The sequence below is a fragment of the Pangasianodon hypophthalmus genome, chromosome 16, assembly GCF_027358585.1.
Source record: "Pangasianodon hypophthalmus isolate fPanHyp1 chromosome 16, fPanHyp1.pri, whole genome shotgun sequence".
Classification (NCBI taxonomy): Eukaryota; Metazoa; Chordata; class Actinopteri; order Siluriformes; family Pangasiidae; genus Pangasianodon; species Pangasianodon hypophthalmus.
This window is the reverse complement of record NC_069725.1, coordinates 13,874,910-13,897,227: the sequence shown is the minus strand read 5'-3', so window position 1 is coordinate 13,897,227 and position 22,318 is coordinate 13,874,910. Positions and strand designations below refer to the sequence as shown.

At 38.2% G+C, this 22,318-nt stretch overlaps 2 protein-coding genes across 9 annotated transcripts in view; both read left to right on the top strand.

The window, feature by feature from the left end:
* sulf2b (sulfatase 2b) overlaps nucleotides 1-15,782 on the top strand; it is a 133,043-nt gene extending 117,261 nt beyond the window's left edge. For 5 of the 7 annotated variants that reach the window (XM_026920634.3, XM_026920633.3, XM_034311843.2 and 2 more), the window contains 8 exons: nucleotides 1,396-1,627; nucleotides 2,363-2,459; nucleotides 2,559-2,653; nucleotides 3,188-3,250; nucleotides 5,581-5,750; nucleotides 5,840-5,982; nucleotides 8,629-8,752; nucleotides 11,231-15,782. In XM_026920634.3, coding sequence (XP_026776435.2) covers nucleotides 1,396-1,627; nucleotides 2,363-2,459; nucleotides 2,559-2,653; nucleotides 3,188-3,250; nucleotides 5,581-5,750; nucleotides 5,840-5,982; nucleotides 8,629-8,752; nucleotides 11,231-11,853 — 1,547 coding nt within the window. In that variant the 3' untranslated portion in view covers nucleotides 11,854-15,782. Of the gene's footprint in view, nucleotides 1-1,395; nucleotides 1,628-2,362; nucleotides 2,460-2,558; nucleotides 2,654-3,187; nucleotides 3,251-5,580; nucleotides 5,751-5,839; nucleotides 5,983-8,628; nucleotides 8,753-9,504; nucleotides 9,539-10,604; nucleotides 10,659-11,230 lie in introns of all 7 variants that reach the window. The other 2 variants (XM_053241028.1, XM_053241029.1) reach the window with 2 other exon arrangements.
* A 1,334-nt stretch (nucleotides 15,783-17,116) lies between these two features.
* The window catches only part of arhgap46b (Rho GTPase activating protein 46b), an 84,345-nt gene continuing 79,143 nt past the window's right edge, over nucleotides 17,117-22,318 (top strand). Inside the window, exon 1 of one of the 2 annotated variants that reach the window (XM_053241035.1) lies at nucleotides 17,117-17,508. In XM_053241035.1, the coding sequence (XP_053097010.1) occupies nucleotides 17,495-17,508 (14 nt within the window). In that variant the 5' untranslated portion in view covers nucleotides 17,117-17,494. The remainder of the gene's footprint in view (nucleotides 17,509-22,318) is intronic. The other variant, XM_053241036.1, reaches the window with a different exon arrangement.

Sequence of the window (22,318 nt, the reverse complement as noted above, 5' to 3'; positions counted from 1 at the left end):
GTATTGTAAATGTAAGTCAATAAATTGTACAAAAAGATGCATAATGAAATTTTCATTCTTACAATTATTATGTGGGACAATATTTATTATTTTAAACAATAACTTTCAGTGGAGGAGGAAACTGGGTAAAAAGTCAGTAGGGAAATATCATATTCATTAAAAAAGCACATTTTGAAATCAAAGCATGCAGAAATTATATAAAAATGACTAGACCAATGAAAAACAGAAGAAATTGTGTTTCAAATTAATTTGAAGACTTTCATTAAATTTAATTATGCATCTTTTTACAGTTTGTTGACTCGTTTACACCGATCAGCCATAACATTAAAACCACCTGCCTAATATTGTGTAGGTCCCCCTTATGCCACCAAAACATCTCTGACCCATCGAGGCAAGGTGTGAAGGTGTGTTATATGCACCAAGACGTTAGCAGCAGATCCTTCAAGTGCTGTAAGTTGCAAGGTGGGTCCTCCATGGATCAGAGTTGTTTGTCCAGCGTGTCCCACAGATGCTTGATCCGATTGAGATCTGGGGAATTTGGAGGCCAAGTCAACACTTGATCCTTTTGTCATGTTCCTCAAACCATTCCTGAACAATTTCTGTGGTGTGGCAGGGAGCATTATCCTGCTGAACGAGGAAAGAGAACTCCCACAAGACCTGCCGTTTTGGAGATGCTCTGACCCAGTCGTCTAGCCATCACAATTTGGGCTTTGTCAAAGTCGCTCAGTTCCTTTCAACTGCCCATTTTTCCTGCTTCCAACACATCAACTTTGAGAACTGACTCTTCACTTGTTGCCTACTATATATCACCCCTTAACAGGTGCCATTGTAACAAGATAATCAATGTTATTCAGTTCATATATATATATATATATATATATATATATATATATATATATATATATATATATATATATATATGCTGTTATAGTGCTGTTTGTATCAGTGAGAGTGTCAGGTGGTCAGGTGAAAGATCTCACAGTTTATGAGCTTATTGTGTGTGCTTGGTTGTGTAGTAACGGCACCACTACAATGGCAAAATGACAGATTTACAAGAAAGAATTATGTCATGTAAGCTGTACAGAGAGATGTGTGGACTTGGGTAGTGTGTCCCTTACTCCCACGTCGTATCTCCATAACACTCCCCTGCCCCCTAGTGGATGAAGTGTAGCTTCAATCCTGTATGTCTGGCAGCAGCAGCATCACTCACCTGAGTCGCTTCATCGGTTCCTCTGAATGGTGAGAAATTCCCCTGTCGAGATTCACACTCATGATGCAATGACATCCTTGGGATAGTGGAATTCCTTCGAGATTAACCCACAAATCTAGTCATCACAGCTAATGAGACATTACAGAATGACCTGGATTACACACTCCCACTTATGTGTTTGGCAGAAATGAAGACGCTGAAAAGCTACTCCAGGAACCGCTATGCTCGCTCGCTGTCTGTGGAGATAGATGGAGATCTATATGCAGTGGATCTGGATGGTGAATACCGACCAATCAACAGCAGGAACCTGAGCCACGCCCACCAGGAAGAGGAGTTGTTCAGCGGGATGGGTCCAACCTCTGAGCCGCAAACCAGCAACAGCCTGACATTGCCCTCATCTATTAAAGTCACTCACAGGTATGATGTAAGGTGTGTGCGTGTGTGTGTGTATATTACTGCAGGTTCAAAAGTCAAAAACCAGTACCAAGCTACTGTTTTTATTTTCAGTTCATTTTTATTTATTATTGAATAATACTTTATTTAAAATGAAGCCATTCCACAGCGTTTTTTTTTTTTTTTTTTTTTTTTTTAAATAAACAGAATTCACGTGAGTCTGTGAATTGATGTGAAACTGACAGGGTAGATGTGATGTCAGGAAAGTGGAACTCCGTCAAGATGAAACTACAAATCTAGTCACTTTAACTAATTAATCCTAGATATTTCTCAATGACCCAGATAGAAGGACCTACATAGACTCTTGGCAGAACTGAATTTCCTTCTTGCACAGCAATAGTTGCTTTTTAAAAAAAATTGCTGGACATCATGAGAGTTACAGGATGTCATAACACAGTGTTAGTTGTCATTTCTTTGTAAATAATACCCAATATTCACTTATTTAGTACTTATTTAGGGTTTACTGCATAATAAACAAATTGTTTGTGCAGTGTGCGGTTAGTAAATGTTTCTAAATCTGTTATAATCGTATAAAAACTCCAGCACTAAGCTCCGCCTCTTTCTGATTCAAGAGAGGAAGACTTGTCATTGTTTTTATTACAATAAATGAAAATGTCTTCTGTTCCGTTTTGTTTTACAAAATGGCATTAATTTCTCATAGCTGCAAGTCTTGGTACTGACTGTATGTTTTATTTCCAGGTGCTCCATCCTGGCTAACGACACGGTAAAGTGTGACGTAGGACTGTACAAATCACTGCAGGCATGGAAAGATCATAAACTCCACATCGATCATGAGGCAGGCAAAACATACAAATACATACCGTATGCACTCACTTTTCACAAACATTACACACACTCAGATTTTTGTGCTGAAGATTATATCCTCACCCCTCAGATCGAAACACTCCAGACGAAGATTAAGAACCTGAGAGAGGTCAGAGGGCACCTGAAGAGGGTGAGGCCTGGAGACTGTGACTGCAGCAAGTACATGTAAGAGTGACAGCTGTCAATCATCATTTTATTCCTGTACCCGGCCACTAAGAGCTTCACAGTGATGTTTAGAAACATTATTGAGTAGACAGGACTGGAATCTGATTGGTTATGACAGGTTTGATTTACATTTATTGTTTATTTGAATATAAAATGGATAAACATAGGTTTGTTTATATAACATACAGTATGTATGCTATACATATTTTAAACTATTTTTTAGGTTTGAAAAAAAAAAAGCTCTTTTTAATAATTATTCATATGTATGCATATTTAGTTTTGTATTTAGTTTAAACTCATTTTTGGATTATTATTACTATTATTATTATTATTATTATTATTATCAACAATAGCAACAACAACAATAATAATAATAATATAGAGTATTATTGTTATTATTGTTATTATTGATAATAATAATAATAATAATAATAATAATAATAATAATAATATAGAGTATTATTGTTGTTATTATTGATAATAATAATAATAATAATAATAATAATACATTGCTTGTTCTCTGATATGTTTCAGCTACAAGTCCAAGTTCAAGAGTAAGCTGAGGAAATATAAATCAGACAGCATGCATCCATTCAGGTGAACAAAAATGTGTGTGTGTGTGTGTGTGTGTGTGTGTGCATGGGCCTGATATATAAATATGTAGTGCAGTATACAGTAACTTGAACCACTACCATTACCACAGGTTAATGTTTGGCCTGAATTATTAAAGTAAAATAATCAACCTCTGTTGGCTCATGTGATCATATAGACTTATATATGTACTTATATACTTCATATATACTCATATACTTATATCATATATCATATATCATATATACTTATATACTTATCTATTATATAGACTTATGTGCAGTCCTAGCAGGTTTGTACATATACACTATATTACCAAAAGTATTCGGTCACCCATCCAAATGATCAGAATCAGGTGTCCTAATCACTTGGCCTGGCCACAGGTGTATAAAATCAAGCACTTAGGCATGCAGACTGTTTTTACAAACATTTGTGAAAGAATGGGCCGCTCTCAGGAGCTCAGTGAATTCCAGCGTGGAACTGTCATAGGATGCCACCTGTGCAACAAAACCAGTCGTGAAATTTCCTCGCTCCTAAATATTCCACAGTCAACTGTCAGCTTTATCATAACAAAATGGAAGAGTTTGGGAACAACAGCAACTCAGCCACGAAGTGGTAGGCCACGTAAACTGACGGAGAGGGGTCAGCGCATGCTGAAGCGCATAGTGCAAAGAGGTCGTCGACTTTCTTCACAGTCAATTGCTACAGAGCTCCAAACTTCATGCCACCTTCAGATTAGCCCAAGTACAGTACGCAGAGAGCTTCATGGAATGGGTTTCCATGGCCGAGCAGCTGCATCCAAGCCACACATCACCAAGTGCAATGCAAAGCGTCGGATGCAGTGGTGTAAAGCACGCCGCCACTGGACTCTAGAGCAGTGGAGACGCGTTCTCTGGAGTGATGATTTTCCATCTGGCAATCTGATGGACGAGTCTGGGTTTGGAGGTTGCCAGGAGAACGGTACATTTCGGACTGCATTGTGCCGAGTGTGAAATTTGGTGGAGGAGGAATTATGGTGTGGGGTCGTTTTTCAGGAGTTGGGCTTGGCCCCTTAGTTCCAGTGAAAGGAACTTTGAATGCTTCAGGATACCAAAACATTTTGGACAATTCCATGCTCCCAACCTTGTGGGAACAGTTTGGAGCGGGCCCCTTCCTCTTCCAACATGACTGTGCACCATTGCACAAAGCAAGGTCCATAAAGACATGGATGACAGAGTCTGGTGTGGATGAACTTGACTGGCCTGCACAGAGTCCTGACCTGAACCCGACAGAACACCTTTGGGATGAATTAGAGCGGAGACTGAGAGCCAGGCCTTCTCGACCAACATCAGTGTGTGACCTCACCAATGCGCTTTTGGAAGAATGGTCAAAAATTCCTATAAACACACTCCTCAACCTTGTGGACAGCCTTCCCAGAAGAGTTGAAGCTGTAATAGCTGCAAAAGGTGGACCGACATCATATTGAAATCTATGGGTTAGGAATGGGATGGCACTTAAGTTCATATGTGAGTCAAGGCAGGTGACCGAATACTTTTGGTAATATAGTGTATGTATGTCTGTGTCAGAGGTGGGAAGTAACGAACTATAATGAATTTATCACTGTATTTAAGGCTGACTTTGAAATATCTACTTTATTCAAGTTTTTCTTTCACCTAATCCCTTTGTCTTTTACTTACTACATTTAAAAAAAATGACATTTTCAAGCACTACATCACAATATTTCTCTATAATCATATATTTGCAATGTCATAGGGTTAGTTTTTAAGCATCATACATCTTCAAGGCGTTGATTTAAATTCCTAAATCAGATATGAGCCCGAGGATGAGACCTGATTTATATCGCTGTAAACCGTCTGCTGCTATGGACACTTTGTATTTATCACAACAGTTTGTATTGTGACAGCTAGCTATTAAGATTCAAACCGTTTGCATAATCGAAGTTATTATCATGTTAGCTAACATTTGAGAGATTAGGAAGAAAGCTGTTAGATTGTCTTAACTAATATTTTCCCATGTTCCTTGGTTCGTTGGTGGAAGAGGCACTAATTTACCATCAGTTAAAAAAAAAAATCAGACTGTGATTTAAGGCTGATATATTTTCCTTTTGTGAATCTTTCTTGTGCTTTTACTTTTATCAAAGTTATGAGTTTATTACTTTTCTGCTTTAACTGAAGTGAAGAATTTGAAGCTGACCTTCAAGTTTTAGCACGGTATTTATTTAGACGAGCAATTGCACTTTTACTTGAGCAAAGAATTTTGTTATTTTTTCCACCTCTGGTCTTTGTCTTGTATGTGTGTGTGTCTGTCTCAGTGGATTTAACATTGTCTCTCTGCAGGAAAGCGCAGGAGAAAGATAAGAAGGCATGGCTGATGATGGAGCAGAAGCGCAGGAAGAAGCTCAGGAAGATGTTGAAGCGCCTGCGTAACAATGACACATGCAGCATGCCGGGTCTCACCTGCTTCACACATGATAACCAGCACTGGCAGACTGCCCCCTTCTGGACCTGTATGCCACATACAAAACACACACACATGCTTCTTTAATTATTGGCTGCCTTTGCCTCTCATTTCTGGCCATGCTTTCTTGCTTTACAGTGGGACCTTTCTGTGCCTGCACCAGCGCCAACAACAACACGTACTGGTGCATGAGGACCATCAATGAGACGCATAACTTCCTGTTCTGCGAGTTTGCTACAGGCTTCCTGGAATACTTTGACCTTAACACAGATCCATACCAGGTCAGAATTTTGGTAGAATATAAAAAGAAAGGTAACAAGCATGAAATTGTTACTTAGCTCTAATACACAAGAAGATGTGGAATTGCTGTAGTACATTCTCTCCTCTATACAGGAGCGTCCAACAGTCTGTGAGCCCAAGGCCAGGTTCTTTTCATTGGCACAAACACAATTTGATTCAGTTTATAATAATATTATGATCCTGTACTTTAACATTTGCTTTATAATTATGCTTTTATATTGTTTTCTAAAATGCATTATAATTATTGTGACACTAGATATTTCAGTTAAATGTCAACATGCATTTTCCTTAGGTAGTGTAACAGCAGAGCAACATCAGCGAAATTATACATATTATACATATTATATATTATATAATATTGTAGAATATTTAATAATGTCAGAGTTTAGACAAAATATTACTTTACTTTTGTATGACAGAATTAGTAGCCAAACACTTTCTGCCATTAAGCGAAAGGCATTGATAAAGGAGGGATAACAACAGGCATGTTATTTAGGTATTTGTCAAACAAAAAATAGCTAAATGTACAAACTGTCAGTGAAAAATTGTCGTAGACACGTTAGTATGCAAATAATAAATTTCACAGTGTATTGCAAGTGTGTCATGAAGATATGGCTTGGCAAGGTTGGAGTGGAAGAACTCGAGTGGCCTGCACAGAACCCTGACCTCAACCCCACTGAACACCTTTGGGATGAACTGGAACGCTGACTGCACACCAGGCCTCCTCACCGACATCAGTGTCTGACCTCACTAATGCTCTTGTAGCTGAATGAGCACAAATCCCCACAGTCACGCTCCAAAATCTAGTGGAAAGCCTTCCCAGAAGAGTGGAGGTTATTATAACAGCAAAGGGGGACTAAATCTGGAATAGGATGTTCAAAAGGCACATATGGATGTGCTGGTCAGGTGTCCACATACTTTTGACCATACAGTGTACATATACTGTACACTCCTTCCATCTTCTGTTAGCCAAGAACAGGACAGTTGAAAATTGAATATACCATCATCTGGTCTTTTTCAAATCTTCAACTGTCCAGTTTCACTGAGTCTGTTGAAGTGGAACCTGATGAGGTCTTCTGCTGTCGTAGCCCATCTTCCTACACGTGTTCTGACAGGCTTTTTTTTTTTTTTTTTTGGCTCACCATGGTTGTAAAGAGTGGTTACTTGCGTTACTGTAGCCTTCCTGTCAGCTAGAACCAGTCTGGCCATTCTACCTGTAGAACTGTAGTTTCCACCTGTAGAACTGCTGCTCATTGTGCTGCTGTTACACACACATGCACCCCACCTCCCACCCCAACCACCTTTGCACATGTGTGATTCATTCTATTAATCCTCATAAACTGTTTCTTATGGTATCAGTTCCTATCAGTTTGCAGTAATTTATGCTACCAATAATAATCATCCATCTTAAATCTGAGGGACATACCATGCATCTTTCCAGGGGCCGTCATATAACTTTACTAAACTGACTAGTATTAGCTGTGACTTGCTCACATGGGTCCTCCTCAGCTTGTTATTCACTTTCATCAGCTGAATATAAACTGCATTACACTAGCTCTTGTGCAGGAGGATGGCCATTACTCAGGGTCATGACCAGCTCCCTCTCTGATGATGCCTCAGCAGTGCCAGACTGTCACACTAAAGGAGACATTGATTATGTAGGAACATTGCATTGTGACTTTATTATCACTATAATGAAAAAAAGAGAAAATGTTCATGTGGTATGAAATGTATAAATCCTATAATTAATTTTTAATACAGCCAATACAAATGAACTTCATTTATCAGCAAAATTCTTAATTTGGTATCCATTGCCTCAAAGCAACTGCTTGGTTTTCTTACCATCTGTCCTTACCTCTAGATAGATAGATAGGTAGATAGATAGATAGATAGATAGATAGATAGATAGATATTTCTCTTTATTCATTCCAGAGGGAAATTCACCTATTACAGCAGCCTATATATATTACAGCAGCATATATATAAGAATTCAGTGTAAGAGTGTGATGAGGTAGTGTAGAGTTAGAAGTACACTAAAAGTAATTTAACAATATGAATGAAACAAAAGAAGTGCATATATATATATATATATATATATATATATATATATATATATATATATATATATATATATATATATATATATATATAAAGAATACAGAGGGTGATGTGGTAGTGTAGTGGGGTGTAAACTGTAGAAATAAGCAGCAGATTTGAGTGGTATTAAAATGGCAGCACAGTGCAAACATTATAAACAGCAATAAAATGAACAAGGATAGACAGTATTGTATCGAGCAAATATAAGAAAATGAAAGAAAAGGAAGTCCATATGGATATGAATAGGGAATGGTGGTAAAGTTAAACTATTGTCCAATGGGCTTATCCTAAGACTGGCTCAGTGCAAAATAGTGTCCCAGCACTACTCTATTAATCTCTTAATGACTAAAATGAATTTTATCTTACAATAATGAAGTTTGAAATTAAAGAAATATAACGTATAAGCTGTAATAGTTGATCATAACTCATTAAATGAAACCGTTCTCTGCAGTGCACTTAGAAACAGGAGGTTAAACATTTGTCCGAATACACAGTTCCAGTTATGCTGTGTTGTGTTTATGTGTTTATAGTTGATCAACGCAGTAAACACGTTGGATCGTCACATTCTGAACCAATTGCACGTTCAGCTCATGGAGCTGCGAGGCTGCAAGGGCCACAAACAGTGTAACCCCCGCATACGCAATATGGACCTGGGTGAGTTACACACACATGCTAATGCATGCATACACACTCACACAGAAACACTCACTTAAGATGGAGTATTTGCTGGAATATGTGCTATCAGATTACACACAGCGCTCGTCCTCCATACCTCTGTGCCATGGCTACGGATGGTGCTGAGAGTAGTGTTCCCACGTCTCCGTCATCCTCATCCTCACATGACCCTGGCCCTGCCTTGCTTTCTGTTCTCTGTTTTCATGCAAACAGACCTTCTCATGTTAAGTATCTGAGCTACTCTGCTGCTGGAGTCAGGTGTCTATTATTAGCATCCTGCAAAGATGAACCAGATCTTGTGTGTTACTTTATGAATGTTGATTGTTGTAGTATGCAGTGAGACTAATTAAAATCTATCAGAATTTGTCAAATTTAAAAAAAAAAAAATCAGTCATATATATTACCTTGCTACATCTTCTTTTTCTTTTTTTTCTCATTGCCTACTGAACGCAGCAGAAACCAGATTCGGAAACACTGACATGTTATGTTGATCTGAAACTTGATATCATGCAAAATATATAAACAAATAATTATAATGTAAGCTTTAAACTCAGTAAGTAGTTATCCAAGCAGCAGCTAATAGAGGCTATGGGAGTAGTACATACAATCTGAATAGAATGAGAAGCATGTAAATAGGCCAGTCAGCTCTTTATTTTATAAAGGAGTGTGTACGTCACTGTAACTTTATCTGTCTTCACGCTCTCTAACTAATGATATTGTCTCTTCTTCAGGAGGCAAAGAGAGAAGCAGCTATGATGAATACAGGTATCTTCGTTAAATGAATTCATGACTTCAGTAGAGTAGAATGACACTAACAGATTGGTATGACTCAGACTGAGCGTCTGCTATAAACAGCATTTAGTAGCCAACAATTTGCTTGCATTGATGAATGCAAAGTGTTTTGATGAACACAACACACCTTAACAGTTTTAAAACAGGCTACATATGTTAGATATGTGCCGATAGTAAAATAAAGGAGAAGACGTTTTAAATTTGAATTTAATTTCATTTAATCTGTGGGTTTCCTCTGGGTGGTCTGGTTTCCTCCTAAGTGTCAAAAACATGCCAGTAGGTGGATTGACTACACTACATTGTCCCTAGGTGTGAATGAGTGTGTGAATGTGTGTGTGTGTGTGTGTGTGTGTTCATGGTACTCTGAGATGGTCTGGTGTCCCATCCGGGGTGTCCCTCATGCCCAGTGATCCTGGGATAGGATCCGGATGCACCACAACCCTGACCAGGATAAAGCATTTCCTGTAGATGAATTAATGGATGAATGAAAAGGCAATTATGAAACGAATAATTCCATGAAAAAGTGATATACAAGTATGTCAAACTGTAAAAAAAAAAAAAAAAAAAAGATGCCTAGTGATATTTTAATTTGTACAATTATTGTTAAAGACAATATTTATCGTTTGAAATAATAACTTTTAATGTATGAGATAACGTTTAATTTAATTTAATTTAATTTGATTGCTGATATAAAGACAGGTGGTTTTGATCAGCACTATTTAATATTAATGGTATGTAGTGAAACAGTGAATGTCATTTCAGTCGAATATTCTCAGCTTTTATGTGTAGTTGCCACTTTTTTGGCTATTAAATTGTCTTCTCCTTTATTTTGATTCCATAGAGGGCATTACACTGCTCTCTCTCTCTCTCTTTCTCTCTCTCTCTCTCTCTCTGTCCCTCTCTCGTCTTCTTGCATGTTTACTCTGGCCGCTGAGATGTACATGTTAAAGCTTGCAAGCCTTCTGATTGGCTCTCCTTGGTCACCTGCTTGAATTTGGGTGGCAGAGTAACACTGTTTTATCATTGCTTGTGGCATTAGGCAATTTCAGCGTCGCAAATGGCCCAAAATGAGGAAGTCTGCCTCCAAATTGCTGTGAGTTTGGACTGTTCTGCTTCTTCACCTTCCTTTGGGATATGAGACCACTAAACCACCGCCCAGTCTAAATCATCTTTTCCCTTTCCTCTTATTTGACCTAAGTTTTGTTTCACTTGCTTTCTTATCTGCTTGTTTCAGAGAAGGTTTCTTGCTTTGTCTGTCTGCATGTGAGTCTTTTTTTTTTTTTTTTTTGTACCTGGACTGCTGTTTTGTTTTTGGGCCATTAGAGGGTAGATACACCTCCTATATTCCTCAGCTCATCAACAAGTCACTTATCACACCTCTGGTTCTGTAGGGGACTGCCTGGAGCATTTATATGCCTTTATTCATCTATCTGATCATGTGCCTGGTTTATTTCTCTCATCATTGTTTTGCTTAATTTGCTCCATATTGAAACTGTGAACATCAATCCATTCCATTTAAGGCATGTCACTATTATTTACACATTGCCCTTTTATACTGAGAACATTTCTGTTTTTTAATGTCAAACAGCATATGTGAATTTGTATGTTGTGTGTGTGTGTGTGTGTGTATCCGTGTGTGTGTGTTTGTGTGATTTGCCTACATAGAGGGCAGATTTGGGAAGGATGGGAAGGATAAGAACCAGGCGGGTAAGAGCCGATTTCAACCCCTGTACACACTCGATGAGCACGCCTACGATCTCGACCTCAACTTCACCTTGAGCCTGGAGGACTGGGCCCACTTCAGCCGCTCCGTGGACCACACGTACACGTTCCTTAGCAACCATAACCGGCCTTGCCCACATGACCTGGTGGGAGGGGCCAGAGGAAGAGACTGTGCCCTCGTGTCCTCTGCCAGCGGATCGGCTTCAGTCGTCTACCTTACCACTCTGGCCACTCCTGCTTTGTTGCTGAGGGAGGCGGGGACAGAACTTCTGAGAGAGGCTTTGGGATTGAGAGCGAAGCCACACCCCTCTTCCTCGGCCCCTCCCACTTCTTCTTCTTCTCCTTCGACACGTTTGCTCTCCTCCGGCCCACGCGAGGACAGGGACACTTCAGAGGAAATAATGAATAAGCATATGTGGAGTGGACGAACAGAAGAGGACAAGAGAGAGGGGGAGGAGGAGGAGGAGGAGGAAGAGGACAGTGATGAAGATGACGAGGGGGAGGTTTTTATTAAGAAACGGACAGGTCGACGGAGGTTCGGCACCGCCCACTGTGACTGCAGCTAATCTCCGGGTCTCCGTCTGACTTTCTGTATGGGCCTAATGTCGTTACCTCGTTCCTCAGAGAAGACTCTTAACCTTCAACGGAAGTGTACAGAAGTTTACCTCCAGCCTACAACCAACCTCTTTCTCTCCTACCTCTCGTTCTCTCTTTCTGCCTCTTCGGTCCACATCAGTCTTCCACATCAGCCACAGCCTCCAGGCTCTGTTTCTCTTCAGTCCGTCTGTCCCTCCTTTAAGTATGTCCATCATGCTACATGACTAATATTCCAGAGATCGGCTAGGCTTCAAAGAGAGCACATTTCTTCATTGAACCTTTGGTAGGTGAGGTTGTGGGAGTGTTGAGAAAGTTACAAGTGAAAGGAAGTTGGCGTATTTGGGACTGAGTTTTGTATTGTGGATACGTGTACGTGTTTTCTTTTGAGTTCTGTAAGTGCTGATGGCTGTGTGTACGTCTCCCCTGAACAGCTTCAGACCATGTGGCACATTCCCCAGTCTCTTTCCTTAACTGCCTCAACGTCCAACACCACTTTATCCGATATCCTGGCTGCCCTCGAGGCCACGCTAATAAGATACTTGTTTAACCCTTATGTTCTGTTCTGTTTGAGTCGAAATGACCCATTGTAAATTTTTACAAAAAGTTAAACCACACTAAAAAATTAATTTTTACAACACTGTCTGTGCAAGTCGCAGTTGAAAATCATTTTTATTACAGAGGCCATATTCAGGTTCAGCTTTTTCACCTGAGAATAGCAAGGAGAAATAAAAAATACATGTATGTGGGAAAAAAAAGTTATTTTATGTTGATATGTGATATCTTCCAACCCTTCACACGTGTGCACACACACTTGAAATAGTGTTTATTCCCATAAATACTGTTAATAAAGCTACAAATTGTGATGAAGATATTTTCAAATCAATTTTACAGTTATGTTACTATAAAATCATAAGCGATTAGAGTGTTGTTGGTATGCCAGCAAAAAAAAAAAGATAGAGGAAATGATGGAAAAAAGGAATGAGGAAAGACATAGTGAAAAGAATATAATAATAAGAATATAATACCTTCTTGATTATAATCTTTTAGCTGTATTGGTAATAACTGATATGAAGATATATTTTAAATTATATTGCATTGCTATAAAATATCAGAACATATGGCAAGAGTCAGTAAGACACTTATTGCTACGAAATGAACAGAACAGGAGGGTTAACACATTAGCAGCTGTAACATCTGTATAAAGAAGTAAGGAAAGAGTCCAGGTCTTCATGAGCAGTTCACACACTGCTTTTATTCCTGCCTCTCCTCACCTCGACAGATTTTCTTTTCCTTTTTTGCAAGGAAAAAAAAATCTGTTAAACAAGTGTGTAATTTGGACAGTGTATGTAGGCAGGTGTAAATTAAAGCACATCATATATTTTCACTCGAGCTGATATTGTTTTTTTCTTCTCTTTAAAAAATGCTCTTATTTTTAGGTTTGCTGACCCATTTTGGGTCTGTCTATGAGAAAACATGGCGTACACCCCTAAAGGTCCCTTCACTCTTTCATTAAATTCTTACTACTCATGGTTTGAGTCACAACAGTCTCAGGCGTGTGGCTTATCAGTAAAAAAAAAAATAATAAAATAAAATAAAAAGACAGGAAATATTACTGATGAGCCACTTGAGTATAAACCTGCCTCTAGAATAAACTGGGTGCAACAAGATGTATTTCAGATGTTGTACTGTGCCCCACTAATAAGATAAAAAAAAAAATTCATTTTATTTACTGACACAAATGTGCTCTTTTTTTAAAGACATGATGATAAAGGTTTGATGTGATTATCAAGTGTGAATTTCCTTTTAACCAATTTCTTCTTAGGTATTTGTGCTATACATGGTGCTACTAAAGTCTGAGCAACTATATAAAATGGCAGTATGTATTTGAATGTACGTTTGCAAATTAATATGCTGTAAATGTTAAAGTATATTTTATATGACACGCAACAGTCGATGCTATTAGGCATATTTTTTGGCTTTGGATCATGTTAATATTTTATTGATCAGCACATCATAACAACAGTTGACTTTCTATTCAGTCCCCGGTCATTTGTCATTTGTTCAGAACAGGAGTGCTCACACAGACAGATTGTAACTAAAATAGATGATTTGTAGGTTGTTGGTTTTATATGGATACTGTTTATGTAGCTATGTTTCCATCCAAGGTACAAATATCCAACAAAAACATCAAATTGAATTCAATCTGCTCATAAAAAGTGTTAAAAACAAAGAAATGAAGTAAACTGTGGACAAAGCTCATTTGCTAAATAAATAATGTAATTTTTAATATACACTCACCAACCTTTTAGGAACCATTAGGAACCCTTATTCATGAAATTATCCAATCATCCAATCATGTGACAGCAGCACAGTGCATGAATATCACGCAGATACAGGTCAACAGACGAGCTGGTTTGAGTATTTCAGAAAGTGCTGATTTCCTGAGATTTTCACACACAACAGTCTCTAGAGTTTAGAGCCCAAAAACCAAAAGCCTCCAGTAAGCGGCGTTTCCGTGGGCAGAAACGTCGTCTTGTTGAGAGAGGTCAGAGTTCAGACTGGTTCGAGCTGAAAGGAAGGCAACAGTAACTCAAATAATCACTTTTTTGTGCATTCTAAGATGCTTTTCTACTCACCATGGTTGTAAAGAATGTTTAAATGAGTTACCACAGACTTCTTGTCATTCTGTATAAACTCTCTAGACTGTTGTGTATGAAAATCCCAGGAGATCATGAGTTTCTGAAATACTCAAACCAGCCTGTCTGGCACCAACATGGGATTTAGTGAGATTTTATTTAATATGTAAAAACTGCTTTTGAATCTCATTTCTTGAATAAATAAAATAACAAATATATGTAAGGCAGCTGCAGTCATAGGTGGATGGTCATTTTCAGCACCAGTACTTCTGTAAAAAAAAAAAAAAATACAGATGGGTGACAAATTAAAGGAAAAATCAACATAAAGTGTCTTGGTAAGGTTTTGGGCCACCATGAGCAAGAAAAAGAGCTTCATTACACCTTGCCATAGATCCTACAAGTCCCTTAAACGGTTCCAGAGGGATTAACACCATTTTTCCAAAGCATATTCCCTCAGTGGGTGTGTTGATGATGGTGGTGGTGAGCTCTGTCTAACATGTTAGTAGTGGGTATTCAGTTGGGTTGAGATGACCGTGCAGCGACTCCTCATGCCCTGTGGACCACTCCCATCAGGATAGAAATGTTTCATCATAGGAAAAAGGTGATCAGTCACAATAACTTTGCATTCATTTGCAGTGACTCTTCCATCTAAGGCCACAAGTGGATCCAAACCATGCCAGCGAAGTCTCTCCCACAGCATAACAGAGCCACCTGGTTTCCTTAAATTTGTCACCCATCATCTGTCCATTTGCCTAAACTGAAACACCTAATTTACACACTGTTTCGAATGGATTTCATTTTATTTCATTCCTCACTTGGATGGAAACATGGTTAATATTCATGAAAGTGTTGCAGAGACTGAATCTGAATCTGACAAGCCTCCGTATCTGACATTAAGATCAGTTAAAGTGTTAAATCTAGCTCATGCTTTGATGCCTTGTTCACTTGACATTTGACTTTTTTTTTTTTTAAATCATTTTATACACCCGAACTCTCTTGACTGAACCCAAAGCCAATTTTTTTGCACCAGATTTTATGTCGTTACTTCAGTAAAAGGTTAAAACGTTGTTCTATGGAATTCCCTCAGCACTTTTTAAAGGGACTACTGTAGTGGAAAGATGATTTCATATGACAGATGGTTTGAACATAACAATGCCTTGTACAGTTCTATAGATTAATTAATCATATCTCTATTTTTGTTTCAGTTAACGTGTGGACATTTCATAGCGCTTGTTAGTGGTGAATAAAGTGTTGAATGCCCACATTGTGACTTCTGCAACTACTTTAATAGATATATAATATCTTTCCTCATAAATATATTGATATGTTTCACTCTATCATAAGAATTTACCCAAAATGTTAATGAAGAATGCAAGCTAAAGGGGTTATGTATCACCACTGGCCTCATATGGTTTAAATGATCATTGTGTCTAAATTGTACTTCGCTAAAAATGATATAATAATAATAATAATAATAATAATAATAATAGTAATAATAATAATAATAATAATAATGAGTCTAAATTTTACATAGCACTTTTCACATATTCAAGATTACAAAAATACCCCTCACACACCAAAAAAAGAAAAACTCAAACACAAAAAATGCTAATTAAAACAGCAGCCAGCAATTGTTAGAAAACAAATGTAATGTGTACAACATAGTAATAATAATAATTAACTAATATGATTATGCTGATGGGGTTTGTTAATCAGTAGTAAATCAGAGCTCTGATATTGACTGTCAGGTAATGGACTTCTGCAGTTTTTATCCAGATTACCTAAAATCTTGTTCTAATTTTCTTGTTGTTTTTTTTAAAAAAAAAAAGAAAGAAAAAAGAGAAAAGAGAATGAATGTATAAGAATTATATGACAATTATAATTAAAGCTGCTATAAGCATATATATATATATATATGTTTCTGCACATAGCCACAGAAACCTCCCAATTAGTCATGCCAGTCATTTTGTAATGGACTGTGTGTACATGCATCTGGAAGGATTGTGCTGCATTTCTACAAAATGACCAGCAGAAACAACCCCAGGTAATATATCATATCTGAGTGGTTAATAAAAATTCCATGATATATATTATATAAAGTATAAAGTCGCTCCAGGAAGTAATGGCTGAGTTTATGGCTGATGCAGAAGTACTGGCTGGGTTTAAAATGCAGAATAATAAAATACAAATTCAAATTTTATTTGTCACACACACATGTGTAGTGAAATTAGGCACAGATGTACAGATAACATTAAAAAAGGATTTGTTAGAGAAACTACATTTAGGGGCATTTAGGTAAGTTAAATTCCTAGCACAGTTACGCCTACATACAACAACAACAACAACAACAACAAGCAGGTTGATATACAAAGTCAGTTTGCATTAAAATAAGGTGTTTAACGTATTTGAAGGATGTTTAACATATTTGTTGTGGGCGTAACTTGTAATAGTGGGCGTGTTTTGCAAGGGGTGTGGTTTGTAAAGGGCGTGGTTTGTAATCCTGACAGATGTTTAACGTATTTGTTGTGGGCGTAACTTGTAATAGTGGGCGTGTTTTCTAAGGGGCGTGGTTTATAATCCCGCAAGGCTCAGGCGGAGACACTTGGAGATTTCTGGAAATATAGCTCCCTGCTATTACACATATCGACCAGCAGATGTCGCCAACGAGCAGAGCGCGATGCTGCAGCCTGAGAGCGCAGCAGCATGGACACGGATCAAATGACAAACCGGTCTCTGAGCTCCGTGCCGTGAGGAACAGAGAGGGCGGGAGGGCAAACAGGAATCCCCCTGACACTCTCTCTCTCTCTCTCTTTCACACACACACACACACACACACACACACACATGCTCGAGACACACTCACTCAGTCCGGAATCCTCAGAGTAGAAGCTGTGTATGCGAGTCGAGGCAGCTCTGAGAAGGAGAGAACTTACACCACTTCTTTCACTGCGACTTTTCCATACAATGTGAGGAAATGGCCGAGCGAAGGTGAGAGGATTTACTTCCTTTAACGTCGAAGCTTTCGTGGACTCATGCTTAAAGTTATGGGGTTGCAGCTCCAGTGTGGATTTTTTTTGTTTGTTTTCTTCTTTCTGTCTCGTGTGTTTGAAAGCGTGGCGTGTTTATTTATGTTCTGGAGCGACTTTAGGTGTTGGTTTGGGGTTAGGTGTTGGATAAAAGTTATAAAATAAACTAAAGCGAGTTGTAGTTGTTTCAAATGGCTCTCCATGTGATTGAAGAGATGCAGTATATATATTTATGTGTGTGTGTGTGTGTGTGTGTGTGTGTTTCTTCTGTTCAGTTCTTTCTGTAGTTAACTGCTTGGAAGGTTAATAACACTCATATTAACGTTGCACCTGGTACACAAACATCACTCCAGTGTTTATATGTCATATCAGTACAAATGACACTGTTATGTTTCATTTCACCACAAATATCTGCTCATATACAACAAGTCAAACTTTATTTATTTGTTTATTTTAGTCTGTGTTCTGTTTTATGACTTAAAATACGCGCTAATTCCGCTAACATGTAAACCTGCTCACTAAAGTGATTCAGTTCAGTGATTCAGTTTAGTGATTCGGTTCATTCCGGTTCGTTTCTGATTCTGTATGATTTTACTTGGATTAGTTTCATTTAGTGCAGTTCACAGATTCGGTTCAGTGATTCGGTTCATTCCGGTTCGATTCTGTTTGATTCAACTTGGATTAGTTTCGTTCAGTTCGGTTCAGTGATTCGGTTCATTCCGGTTCGATTCTGATTCTGTATGATTCTACTTGGATTAGTTTCATTCAGTTCTGTTTAGTGATTCGGTTCAGTGATTCGGCTCATTCCGGTTCGATTCTGATTCTATATGATTCTGCTTGGATTAGTTTCATTCTGTTCAGCTGGATTGGGTTGAACTGCACAAACTTCCAGCTTTTTGTTTAGTTATTCTTCTTAGAGCTTATTACCCATTAATTACAACAAATTATTTAGTAACTACAGTAAGACTAGCATGAATGTTATATAGTTATGAGATTAAATGAGGAATGTAAAGCAGTACCCACTAACTGGGTGCAAAGAGTGTTAGGAGTTTGTGTATTCAGAATAAACACAATAAAATCCACACAGAGATGTAAAGAGTGATCGGCGTGTGTCGTGTATAGACAGAATCCAGCTCAGGTTGGTGATTTAGGCGAGGAAATCACCAAACTAGGATGTTTCAGAAACATGCCTCTCAAGATCAGACATGCTCTTAGTACTTGTTCCATCCTAGCATGTGGTTTATCAGCTCTGCTCAGTTTTTAAAAAAGTCCCTCAAGGCACTCGGCCTGCTTGACCTGCTGTGTATTCTGGAGTAGTGGCCTAGGCGTATTTATAATCCTCTTCTAGACAATGTGTTGCTGAGTGGCCCACAGGAGGGACAAATCAGTAGCCTGGACACCTGGGACAAACTAATGTCCAGGCTATTAGGTTTTTTATTCATAGTGGTCTGGTGGAGAAGTAGATTCAACAACCGGAAAAAGAAAAAACTCTACTTTAGCAAACAAAAGCTTTCATTTGGTATGTAGCACAGATTAAGATGAATGTGTGATGGTGTATGATGGTGTATCGACGCTGTATGATGCTGTATTCTTTGCGAATCCCACCCCCTGCTGCACTACACACATCAGCCGAGGCGTGATCTGGCAATAGCTAGAACTTTTCTTTATTAGGTGGATTAATGAGAGCGCATTTCTGACAGACGGTCTCTTTCCTGAATCAGGAACGCACGAGTGTGTGGAAACTAAGCAAAATAAATTGCAGCTTAAATATAACTGTTATATAACTCTCAAGCTAGCAGCACATGCAGTCACCTTGCAGTTAAACACACTGCATCTAGAGAAAATGACGATGCTAGCCATCATTTTTTTATGTGCCGTGCAAAGATAGAATGCTAAATCTCATTGTCGAAATGTTGGACAATGATTTTTTTGTTGTTGTTGAGGGAGCAAATGCAATATGCTACGTGATCATATACTTATTTTGTATTATTGCTCATAAATAGCTAACTGTCTGGCCATGTGTTATTACAGTATATTAGATTCCACTAGCATTTTTAGCTTATTCACTCAGGTTTCTGGGTAACCAAATCATTGGACTGGGCAACACAGTAGAGTGTCCACTTGCCTAGTGGGCTAGCTAATGAATTTATGATTTGTACACCCCTTGCCCAAATGAGGTACCACCATTAATGAGAAGAAAGTTCAGTGAACTAGAATAATCATTAGAGACACTATTATAGCTATCGGTCTTGTCTTTAGCACTACTTGTGCACCAGATGTGATGCCGAGCTTGTTCTGAATGCTTCAGTGCTCTCAGCTAATCGACTGCTCCACCACTCCTGCCTCATCGTCCAGGTGTTAATGAGTGGATTTCACCACGTTTCTTTCATTTGTTCAGAAGTTCGTCCCTGTCACACAATGTGTCCCTTTTAAACCTGTAAAATATTCATAAGGCCATATGGAGTTGAACAAAAGGCTGATAGAAAGCGTGATAATGTATCTACACAGGCTTTCTACTGATTTTGTTGGTCCATGGCCAACAGTCATGAAGACTGAATCAACACTTCATACATGTAACCTTGTGGATAGATTAACTGGCCACATATGACTGATTTATGAATTTAGTTTATACCACTGCTCTGACGAATGCTTGATTTTGATTGGTCGGTTTTTATAGGTGTTGCTTCATTTTCTATAACAGTAGTTCCAGCTTCATGGTCTTTATTAATACTCTTGTAATATAATTATCATTTCTATAGTAGTAGCCTACACAGGGACTTTTCTCTGAGTAGATGTTTATTTAATATTTTTGGAAGGAGTCTCCAGTGTTAGTGCTTTGTAACAGTCAGATGTGAAGCTGTAACTTTTCCAACATAAACTTAAAGAGACAGGAAAAAGAGAGGCTAGTGAGGGAACTGCGGTTTATAGCTGTTATAATGTAAGCGATAACAGGAACGAACTTGTTTTGCAGACGTAACATTAAACGAGTTAAAAGAGTATAATGTGTCGTAATGTACACATTAATTTAAAAACGTAATTTTTGGCAACTTGTCGTGGTATATGCTTTTGGGGACATGAAGGTTATTGAAATGTAATCAGCTTTGGGTGGTAACTCTGCATCACACCACCCTGTCCTTGCTTATTTTCTTATAACAGCATCATGTTTTATTCCTTACTTAATTTAGATTCCTCACAACAACATGCTTCATGTCCATCTCATAATCCACATTGTTTAGAGTCGACGATGTTGCCTGTCGAGCGGCCATCTTATCTATGCAACCAGTAAAATCCATGTAAACTGTAATGATAAGCTTCATGAACCCTTTGTCCAGTAATGGGAGTAAATGTTTTCTCTGCAGCTGGCCCTGAGAGCAGATGGATCTTTCCCAGGCTGCAGTCTGCACGTTGCGCTTGAATCGGCGGTTTAAAGCCGATGTTACTCGAGTGCACTACGCCGTACTTTGTAGTGGCTTGGAAAATGGTAGATTCGGTTCCTTGGCTTGTGGTTGGGCCTTAATTACTAGTTTCCTTTTCTGGAGCTTCGCAGACAAAATTACAAATTGCCTTGGCTCTGCTGGAAAAAGAGGAAAACCCCAAAACAAATGTTTTGTTTGCCAGCTTGTCATTCCTAATAAAACTTGTGTATTGAGGCACGCAGGTGGGCGCAGTAGAAGATGTGGAGTGGATTATTTAATTAAAGTTAAATTCAACTGTCTTTATGTTATTATTGATACACAGAAGATAGCTAAATACTGTTTTGGTTCAAATCAGGCTGTTAGGGGTGAGAATCGCCTACATTCATGGTAGCACAGTGCGATTATGAATTGATTCTTTATAAATCTTGATGGATTTAGGAGTCTTGATGGATCTTGATTTCCTTTGACGAATTGAGTCTACATTACAACTTTTAACACTGCTTTTGTTTGATTATGTTTCATTCATCATAAAAAAAACACTAGGCATCATGTAACATCATCAGGGTTATCAGAGCAAACACATTTTGATTTTTAACAATATTTATTTATTGAAAGGCATTATTAGAAAGTAAGTTGAAGATGGCAGATAATGGATCACTTAAGAAACTGAACTAAAAAGCTGGAAAACTTTACTGTGAAGATATAAATCAAAACAGACCTGAAAAAGTTCATGATAAAATATGATGTTGCTTTTTGAGTTTCCTTTGCTTTCATGCTATATGAACACACAGCGTAATGTTAGCGCTTCTACTAAGCGATGTTAGCGATACCTGTGGCAGGATAACATTCTTATGGCTTTTAGCGATCACCCCGCAAAAACAAGGCACAAGATCATTGTATTGTATATTTTTGATATTTTGGTGATGTTCATGTAGGTGGTAACGTGGCACAGAGCAGCGCAAATGTAAAAAGACGCTGGATTTGAATGAATATGTTATTAAGTGGTGCGTTTATGTGTGCTACTCCGATATCCAATCAAATCAGCTCCTCTCATTAGAGTTGACTTACAGATTTTTGTACTGATTTTTAGTAAGGGAAATAACTAGCTAGGTGACAGAAATGAAACAAATGTATTTTTCAGCTTTGTCTGTCATTAGATAGCGTAATACATGTAGAGACATGGCTAGATACATGGGTTTTTTTTGTAATGGCAACAGTACAAAATGAAACCTCATGAAAAGCATGGAAAGGGTTAAATATACAGATGTCAGGTTAATACCAAGATAGATGGATACACAGCACATTTCCCAATCAGCGTGGTGTCTTGCTATAAACACTATAAAATATATAGACTTG